Here is a 10,526-nt window from a genome sequence, read left to right as displayed (position 1 = left end):
CATCAAGTGGTTTTCTAATCACTATTTTACAGTTCTTTTCCAGTTTCCTTTCCAAGGGAACAGAAATAATTCAGGTGCCTAACTACATCTACGTTGTTACTAGTGAGCATGTCTGGCATGGATGAGTCTATATAAAGATGTTGTAGCTTACTGGATACAGGAAGTTGTATGCTGGCTCTTTGCTGCTTGTTTATAAATGTAGAAGTGTCTTCTTTTGTTATAGACTGTTTTTGTATCAAAATCTTAAACTCTCCATAAGCTTAAACTCTCCCATCAAAATCTTGTTTATAAATTAGAAATAAAATTATATATGTATAATATGCTATTTTGAGTTAAAATTATAAGCTTTACATGTTAATTATGTGCGGCGTAAATATACTTGGAGAACTGAGTTCGATGCTAAGGCTAGGAGAGAATTTGACAAAAAAGCTTGGGACCGACTTAGGGGCACATTGAACTAAGTTTACAAAATGCCTCTCCATAAGGGAGTTAGTTTCATGACTGACACTGTTCGAGCTGAATTCATAAATAAGCGTAAGCATCCTGATTTTCTGAAACGTTCTAACCAAGCAAGTGATAATCGGTTATCTGGCCAAACATTAGAGAAGTTTGACGCTGGCCATCGCCAAGGTAGCGTATCTACTCCTCAAGTGGTTAAAAAAATGGTAAGTGTATGATTTTAGCAGCTAACTTGTGATTTTATATAAGATTGAAGCAAGTAGAAAATTTTTAGCCACTAAGAGATGACAATAACTAGTCTTTATTACAATTGCTCTGTAGTCTATGTCCCCTATTTTTTGTTGTATTTTTTTTAGTGCTAACAACTTCTTCTAATACAAGGCAAAGAAAAAGGATGGAATTTTACCAACTGCTGCTGAAGTATATGAGAGCACTCATTCTGTTTGTGTGGGCAATGATGAAGTTGAATTGATGGGTGACAAGTCTCAAAAAGTCATGGTATGAGTATACTTCTATATTTTGCTAAGATTACCAAAAAAAAAAAAAAAAGTGGTAGTTAATGTTTGGAGATATTATAGATTGTTTATTTGTTTGTGTGATTGAGTTGGAGGATGAGAATGATTTGCCGGCATTAATCATATGATTAATGTGGTATGGCATAATGTGAATTGAGACAGGTTTATTTTGAAGCCATACCCTATAGGAGGGGATTCTTCAATTTACAAAGGAGACTCTGCCGAAATTTTTACTAATAACTGCTTACATAAATTATTTTGCTATAAGTGTTTCCTTTTTTATTTAAAAAAAAAACAACTATAATAAAAATACCCATGATCCACTGTTCCCAATAGTTGTACCTTTGTAGTCTGGAACATCTATTAAGAGGTAACTCTGACTGTACTTGTATTCATGTTCTTGCATCATTGATGGGTAATACTCTATTAGCTGCTCTAAAGCAATTAAATTAAATTGTGTTTTAGAAGTCCAAACAAGTTTTTATCCCGGACGTTGTCCCGAGTCATTGCTTGTATTTTTATTATAGTTGTTTTTTTTTAAAATGTATTTAGTTTATTAAAGTTTTAACATTTGAGATCATAGTTACTAATACATATCTTAATGCAGGGAGAATATATGGAAAAACTTGAGGAATATAAGAACAAAGGAATTGAGATTAACCCCGACAAAGTCTACTTGGAGGTTGTAGGTGGGCAAAAGAAAGGAAAAGTCTACGGTTTAGGGAGTGCTTCACAAATGTATTACAAGAGTGATCCTACTTCTCAATCTACTGCATCATCTTCCACTCCTTCCATGATTTCTCAATTAAGTTCACAAGTTGAAGAACTAAAGAAGATGGCGGAAGAAAACCATAACAAGGTAGAAGAAAGCCAAAAAAAAGCGGCAGAGAGCTTAAAATGTGCTAAGGAATTCGTCGAAAATCATGAGATCGAAAAAGCTACATGGAAGAAGGAAAAATTAGCTATGAAAAAAACATTGCAGGAAATGGCATCACTTGTAAAACAAGTTTACCGTCCTTATAAGCCTCCTACGCCTGCAGTCACCCGCTCTCGTGATACAACTAAGTGATTTTTATTTTCTTGGTGGTAATTTTATGAACAACTGGTCTTTTACATTGTCATTAATTCTTGTTTGAAGTAGCTTTTTTTTATATGGGAGGTGACTTTTGGAACAATTAGTCTTATAAGTTAAATATTGTTTTTTAATACATTGATAAAAAATTGATTGATATTTTGGATATTTGAATAAAATTAACATTTTGGTTATTTGAATTTATGCGTGGGTACCTTTTTTGCTTTGTGATTAATATTGGTTGTCGCTTAATTATGGTCTCAAATATTGATAGTTAGTCACAAATATTTAGCGACTGCAAATTTGGTTTAGAGACTAATTGGTTAGTTGCAAAATCATTAGTCTCAGTAGTCGCTAATCTGTCACAAATAATTAGTTTTGTAGTCGCAAAAATTTGGTCTCGTATGTAGTTGCTAATCCGTCGCAAAAAACATTAGTCTCAATAGTCGCAAATCCGTCTCAATTAAACTAGTCTCTGTAGTCGCAAAAGTTTAGTCTCGTAGTCGCAAAAGTTTGGTCTTGTAGTCACTAATCCGTCGCAAAAGTAGTCCTAAAACATTGGTCTAAGTAGTTGCTAATCCGTCGCAAATATTTTACGACGGACAATAATTTAGTTGCTAAAGATTGAAAGTTAGTCGCTAAATGGTAGTTGCAAAGGCGTTGCAAATCCGTCGCTAAATTTGCGACTGTCCAAAAATTAGTCGCAAAAATGGATTTGCAACGAGGTCTTTAGCAACGAACCAAAGTAGTCGCAAATCCGTCGCAAATCCATTTTTGCGACGGATTTGCGACTACATTGGCCATCGCTAATTACCTTTTTTCTTGTAGTGTCCAAACAATATAAACAATCCCAACACTTACAATTTCACTCATAAGAATATAATAATATGGAATATAGTGAATTGAAACAAACTTTGAACCACTTATTCTTTTTCTTTTCCTTTTTTTTTTCAAACTTGAACCCTTTTTTTTTTTTTTTTGAATTTTTTTTCTTGAGCAACCTTCAAATAGAACATTTGAACATATGAAACAATTTTTTTTTTTGCTTTCTTTTTTTTTTTCTTTTTACCTCATAAAGGAAATTTTCAACTTTGTAACACAAAACATCAATATTTTCCAATCATAATATCGAAGAACAATCACTCTTCTTTTATTCCCACATTGTGCAAATAATGTGCACACCACAACTCCCTCACCTCACCAACTAATAGCTCCCCCAAGCCAATCTTGGGACTAGTAACCAATGGGTTTCATATAGGCTTGTAATGTGACTAAATAAACAATAAAAGGCACAAGCAACAACATGGGTAACAAGAAGGGAACAAATGTATCTAATATCGTCTGAAGGCTTCCTAAGAGAACAACGGCCTTCGTCCTCCTCAATGTGCATAATATTGAGCTATATAAACATTACTAATAGTTGCAAACCAATACTCAAATTCTTTGACATACCAGGAACTAACACACATTCCTAACCAAATCAACTAGTCAAGCACTTTATTCACAAATAGTTGGCATTGACGCATGTTTAGGAATCCAAACAATTAAACTTCAAATCATGATCAACAAATTCACAAAGCTCATTATCATATACCAAGAATCAAAACAATATTTCCTAAGTATAGGACACAGGGAAGCATGAATTACAATTCATTGGAACGTATTTTTTAATTTTTTTGTTTTTTTTCAAATTTTTTTTGTATTTTTTCATAAGGGAAAGCAATAAAAACTACACTAGGAAAGCAATAAATAGAGAAGAAAGAAAGAAAGTTACCATATATACAAGAAATCTCCCCCCAAGCCAAATCAAGCAATGCCCTCATTGACTTGGGAGGTAGCTAGGAGAAGCTACTCCTCATCGTCATCCATCCTCTCATATCCTCCTCCATAGCTCGAGCCGGCACCACCCTGGCTTAGTCCAGCACCACCATAACCTAAACCACCTGCAAAGTAGTTAGGGTTCACATTTCCCCTCATACCCCCAAAAAGAGCGTCACCCCCATATCCATGGACTGACGAGTAGTCCACATAAGTACCAAATGCTCCGGGGTGAGAGTACCCTCCTTGGGGTTATTGGAACTAGTCGGAAACTAAAGCCTCGGGGGGAATAGCCCCTCGGCGTGCATAGTCATCGTACATGGGGTAAAGACCCCTCCCAAGATTCCTCTCTATGTGTCCTACCCGACCATCCAAGGTGCTTAACCTAGAATCTAGGTTTTGCATCATACCCTCAACTCACCCTTTCCCAATCTCGATACGGTCTAATTGGCTCCTAAAAGTCGAAAAGTCATAATGGGCATTGGGGTCAACGTTATAGTCGACCGAGGAAGTGGGTATGCCATAGGTGAAGGGTGGAGGTGGTGGGTAGTGTGGTGAATGGTGTGGGGGGGATTGGTCTTGGGGTGAATGGTGGGGTTGTGGTGAAGGGTGAGGTGCTTGAACCTCGCCTTGGTCGTTAATCTCAAATGTATAAGAAGGCTTCCCCTTCTAAAATTTGGTTAAGGCGGGGTTGGGTAAGGTAAATGCTTGGTCCCTCCTACCCGATTGTCGGTGGACTATCCACTAAGTGTCACCTCCCACGGGTTGCACCGAGTTTAGACTCCCTAAATAGGCTAGGTCCATGAGGTTTGAGCCTACAACTTTCCTATGCCCATCCGGGTTCCAACCTAGGTGTTTGATGGCGATATGGATCACTAACCCCCCAAAATAAATAGGTGCCCTAGACCTACCCATTTTGGCCGCGTTGGCCGCCCTTTGGAAGTGATTGGCTATCCTATGGGGTATGTTCAATTTTTCAGCGTTAGGAATTACATAGGATGCCAATAATTCCAATTCACCCCTCCTCACATTTGTCGGTTCATGCTTCCTAAAAATAGTGAGTCCGGCAAATCTTTGGCAAATTTTGGGACAGGCTGTTGAACCCACATCCCTTTGGCGTGTTGGAGGTTAGCTAAGTCCTCCCCAGTGAGCCTCTTGTAGACCACGGCAATGTGGTCATGGGAGGGCTCGATAGGTTTATCCGATTTCTATTCAAACAAATTTCCATATTCTTTAAGAGATAATCGCACATCGTTGTTCAATAATCGGAATTGCACATGAGTGATTATAGCATTCATTTTGATAACATTAAAACTAGAGATAAATTCTAATGTTAAATAATCATATGTATCATGGCACATTTGAAAGAAACCACTCATGCCTATGCCTTTAAACAATTTTTCCACATATTTATCAATACCTAATCTAGGTAATGTGGGATGATGAACAAAGCGGGTTGAGATTACCTGTCGATCGATGAGATTTAGCATCCTAGCCCGTTGTTCCTCCGAGGTGATGACAACCTCCTCCCATCCCGGTACTTGAAGCTCCGGGTTGACTATTGGTTGTTGTGGCCTCGAACTTTCACCCCTTTGTGTCCTTGAACGCTTTGAAGCCATTTGGATGTGGAAAATTTGGTAATTGGGGTTTACTCTCTCTAAGGGTTAGAAGGGATTATGAGAGAAAGTGGGAGAAAATGGGTGGAAAATGTAGAGGAAGGTGTGAGGATTAAGAATATGTAAGAATTTTAAGGGTTTTGATGGGTGAATTTGAGGAGATCTTGGATTGAAAGTGGAGTTAAAGGTTTGAAAATGGAGGTTTTAGAGAGAGAAAATGTGAAAGAGAAAGAAGAAGTAAGAAATAAAAAGAAAAGGGGAAGGGAGAAGGGGGGTTAAAACCCCGGATAGAAATAGGTGCGCCCGATCGGGCGAACCTCGCCCGATCGGGCGAATAGGGTTCTTGCTGATTTGTAAAGTGCGCACCCGATAGGCGAAGTTTTCCTCAATTTCTTTCTTCACTTGCGCGCCCGATCAGGGCTCCTCGCCCAATCGGGCGAAATTTAGCTCCGACAAAATCGATATTTCGCTCCCGATCGGGACTCCTTGCCCGATCGGGCGAAATGAACTCTAACTTTGGACCTTAGGTGCGCGCCCGATCGGGCGAGCCAAGCAAATCGGGCCCGTACCCAGATCTGGAGCTTCTCTTTCTTCGCCTTGTTCTCTTGAAAACCTCCGTACTTTGTGATCCAAAACCTGTACACAACACTCATGAAAGGTAAAATTCACTCTCCTCACCTCTTGAAGAAAAATTAAAAATAAAAATAAAGAAAAAAAATTAGTCTAGAAAGCAAGAAATACGTGTTACCTCCCGCAAAGCGCTGGTTTATCTAGGTCCCGCACGACCCTCTTACCACAGTGAAACTCAAAGTGAATCGGAACCACTTAGGTGAAGTAATTCAACTGCACCAATCGTAGCCCCGTCATGATATAGCTTGAGTCTTTGGCCATTAACCTTAAACTCGTTACCATGTTCATCGAAAACCTCCACAGAACCGAATTTATTGGCCCTTTTTACAATAAAAGGACCCGACCACCTTGACTTTAACTTTCTTGGGAAAAGCTTAAGTCGAGAGTTGAATAGTAACACTTTATCACCCTCCTTGAATTCTCTCGGAAGGATCATCTTGTCGTGCCAGCTCTTTGTCTTCTCGTAGACTCGAGCACTATCATAGGCCGTCAAACTAAACTCATCGAGTTGGTTAAGTTGAAGTAACCTCTTTTCTTCCGCTAGTTTGGCATCTAAATTGAGCTCCTTAATAGCCCAATATGCCTTATATTCCAATTCGACCGCGAGATGACATGATTTTCCGTACACGAGTCTATATGGAGTAGTACCTATACGGGTCTTGAATGCAGTTCTGTACGCCCAAAGGGTGTTGTCCAACTTGTCGCTCCAATCTTTCCTTGACTTTGCCACCACCTTCTCTAGAATGGCCTTGATCTCATGGTTAGAAACCTCAACTTGGCCACTAGTTTGGGGGTGGTAGGCTAACCTTGTCCTATGGTAGACACCATACTTTTTGAGGAGGGTGTCTAACTTCTGTTCATGAAAGTGAGATCCTCTGTCACTTATTATTTCTCTAGGTACGCCAAATCTTGAAAAGATGGTCTTCTTGAAAAGTCTGTGGACCACCTTGGCATCATTGGTAGGAGTGGCGATGGCCTCAACCCACTTGGATACACAGTCGACGGCGACAAGAATATAATGGTTCCCTTTTGAAGAAGGGAACGGTCCCATGTAATCAACACCCCAAACGTCAAAAATTTCAACTTCTAGAATTCCGGTTGTGAACATCTCATGCCTCCGCGAGATGTTGCTAGTCCTCTGGCAAGAATCACAAGCCTGTACAAAAATGTTAGCATCCTTAAACATTGTAGGCCAATAGAATCCCGACTCATCAATCTTGGCCACCGTTTTAGTGGGGCCATGATGTTCTCCATATGGTGAGGTGTGGCAACTAGTAAGCACACCGTGGACTTCCCATTCGGGAACACACCTGCGAAACAATCCATCTGCACACTCACAAAACAAAAAAGGATCATCCCAAAAATAATGTTTAACATCAGAAAGGAATTTCTTTTTTTGTTGGTAGGACAAGTCAGGAGGTAGAGTACCACCCACTAAATAATTAACAAAATCCGCATACCATGGGTGTTGCTCTACAACTGCATAAAGGTTGTCACCAGGGAAAGAATCATCTATAGGTAGAGAATCCTTACCCTCATCATACCTGATACGTGACAAGTGGTCTGCCACTACGTTCTCTGCTCCCTTTTTATCTTTTATCTATATGTTGAAATCTTGGAGCAAAAGAACCCATCGGAGTAGCCTTGGCTTTGATTCCACCTTAGCTATCAAGTACTTCAATGCTACATGGTCAGTAAAAACAATGACTTTAGAACCAACAAGATATGATCTAAATTTTTCTAAAGCATAAATAACAACAAGAAACTCCTTCTCCGTAGTGGCATAGTTGACTTGGGCTTCATCCAAGGTTTTGTTTGCATATTAAATAGCATGCAAAACCTTGTCCTTTTTCTGTCCAAGCATGACTCCTAGCGCAAAGTCACTTGCATCACACATGATCTCGAAAGGAAGATTCCAATCGGGAGCACATATTATGGGTGCCGATATCAAATCCTGCTTAATCCTGTTGAAAGCCTCAAGACACTCATCAGTAAAAATAACAGGAGCATCCTTAAGCAAAAGCCGAGTCAGTGGTTTAGCAATTTTAGAAAAATCTTTGATAAAGCGGCGATAAAACCCCGCATGATCCAAGAAAATTCTAACTCCCTTAATATTAACTGGGGGAGGTAATTGCTTAATCACTGAAATCTTAGCTTTGTCTACTTGTATGCCCTTATCAGATACAATATGACCTAGAACTACTCCCTCTGTCACCATAAAGTGACTTTTTCTCAATTTAGAACTAAATTGCACTCTTCACATCGTTTCAAAATTTTAGCGAGATTAATTAAACATGAATCAAATGAGGAACCATACACGCTAAAATTATCCATAAATACTTCCATAATAGACTCTATGAAATCAGAAAAAATGCTCATCATACAACGTTGAAAGGTAGCGGGTGCATTACATAAACCAAATGGCATTCTACGATATGCAAAAGTGCCATAAGGGCATGTAAAAGTAGTCTTTTCCTGATCTTCAGGGTGAATCGGAATTTGGAAAAATCCCGAATACCCATCCAAATAGCAAAAGAATTTATGATTAGCTAACCTCTCAAGGATTTGATCTATAAAGGGAAGAGGGAAGTGGTCCATTTTAGTGGCGATATTTAATCTACGATATTCAATGCACATACGCCACCTTGTGAGATTTCTAGTGGGAATTAATTCATTTTTTTCATTGGTTATCACAGTCATCCCACCCTTTTTTAGCACAACCTGCACAGGACTTACCCATTTGGAGTTAGAAATAGGATAGACAATACCTGCATCAAGTAGTTTCATAACCTCCTTCTTGACTACCTCTTGCATGTTGGGATTTATTCTTCGTTGGGGTTGAATGCAAGGCTTATAGTTGTCCTCCAGATGTATCTTGTGCATACAAAAATCAGGCCTAATACCCTTGAGATCATCAATACTGTACCCAATAGCTTTCTTATGGGTTTTGAGAACCCCTAGGAGTTGGGAAGTTTGTAGGCCAGTAAGTACAGTACTGATGATCACGGGGTATAGTTCCTGTTCATCAAGAAAAATATATTTTAAATGAGAAGGGAGAGGTTTTAGCTCAGGTTTCTTGACCTCTGCAGGTTTTGATTCCTGAACTAAATTTACTACCTTCATTGTTTCCTTGGGGCTTAACTCTTTTAAGGAAAGAGCCTTTTCAATATCTTGTACCTCATTACCCCAAACGCTTGCATTGTCTCTAGATAAATTCCCGCATAGAACTTCCTCTAGGGGATCCCTCGCAAGAACCTGTAGCAAGCTATCATCACAAATATCATCCATTATATCAATTACATCAATATAACAACAATAATTGCTCCTGCAGTATGGAGAAAAGGCCTACGTAATATAATGGGTATTTGCGTATCCTCTGCTATGTCTAACACAACAAAAACAACAGGAATAAAAAATTTACCAACTTTGACCAGGACTCCTCTAAAATACCTAAGGGGTATTTTACCGAACGATCTACCATTTGCAAAGTTATATTAGTAACTTTTAATTCTCCCATATTAAGTTTAGCACAGACAGACGATGACATGACACTGACACTAGTACCCAAATAACACAAAGCTTTGTCAATAAAAACATTCCCTATATGACAAGGGATAGAAAAACTACCAGGATCCTTTAATTTAGGAGGGGATTTGTTTTGCAATAAAGCGCTACACTCCTCTTAGAAAGCTACTGTTTCTACTTCATTAAAGGCCCTTTTCCTAGTCAGAATGTCTTTCATAAATTTAGCATAAGCAGGAACTTGAGTGATTAAATCAGTAAAAGGAACTGTTACTTGCAGGTTTTTCACAACCTCTAAAAACTTACTCTTGAGTTGTCTATTAGGGAATGGAAGTTTGATAACCGGGCTCTGCACATCTACTCCCTTATCCTGCGATTTACCCTGCACAGAATCATAATGTGAACCACTCCTTAGAGTGATTGCATTGGCATGATCAGTGGGATGGATAGGTAGTGATGGTAGAGCTCCTTGCTGAGGGGATTGTAGGGTAGATGAAAGTTGTGCAATTTGATTGTCCATGATTTTATTTTGGGCTAAAATGGAATCAATTAGCGCATCCCTACTCTCCATATGCTTTTGCATATTAGCAAGCATTGCTCTAATTTCTGTCATGGCAGGGTCGGAAGATGATGAGGGTGATGCTTGGATTTTCTGGCCGGAATTTGGGTTGTAATATTTTTGCTGTAGTGGAGGTTGTTGTTGTGGTTGTTGTGGAGGTGGAGGGTTTTGTACATTGGTACTCCGGTATGAAAGATATGGATGGTTCCTATAACCGGCATTGTAGGAATTGGAATATGGGTTATTCTGCCTATAGGTTTGAAAGGCATTAACTTGTTCCATAGAGCTCCTACAATCTTGCTCCCAATGCCCTACAATTCCACAATTTTCACAAA

General features: G+C 39.0%; 1 protein-coding gene across 1 annotated transcript; it reads left to right on the top strand.

The window, feature by feature from the left end:
* The first annotated feature begins 442 nt into the window (after nucleotides 1-442).
* On the top strand, nucleotides 443-2,354 carry LOC145613001 (uncharacterized). Its single transcript, XM_081668083.1, has 3 exons — nucleotides 443-665; nucleotides 841-957; nucleotides 1,582-2,354. Exons 1-3 carry the CDS (start codon nucleotides 471-473, stop codon nucleotides 2,041-2,043), a joined length of 774 nt encoding a protein of 257 aa, XP_081524209.1. The 5' UTR covers nucleotides 443-470; the 3' UTR covers nucleotides 2,044-2,354.
* Nucleotides 2,355-10,526: the final 8,172 nt, after the last annotated feature.

Source organism: Chenopodium album, chromosome 3, assembly GCF_948465745.1.
Source record: "Chenopodium album chromosome 3, dcCheAlbu1.1, whole genome shotgun sequence".
In the NCBI taxonomy this organism is placed as follows: Eukaryota; Viridiplantae; Streptophyta; class Magnoliopsida; order Caryophyllales; family Amaranthaceae; genus Chenopodium; species Chenopodium album.
The sequence above is the reverse complement of the archived record's forward strand: the minus strand, read 5'-3'. Positions and strand labels throughout refer to the sequence as shown.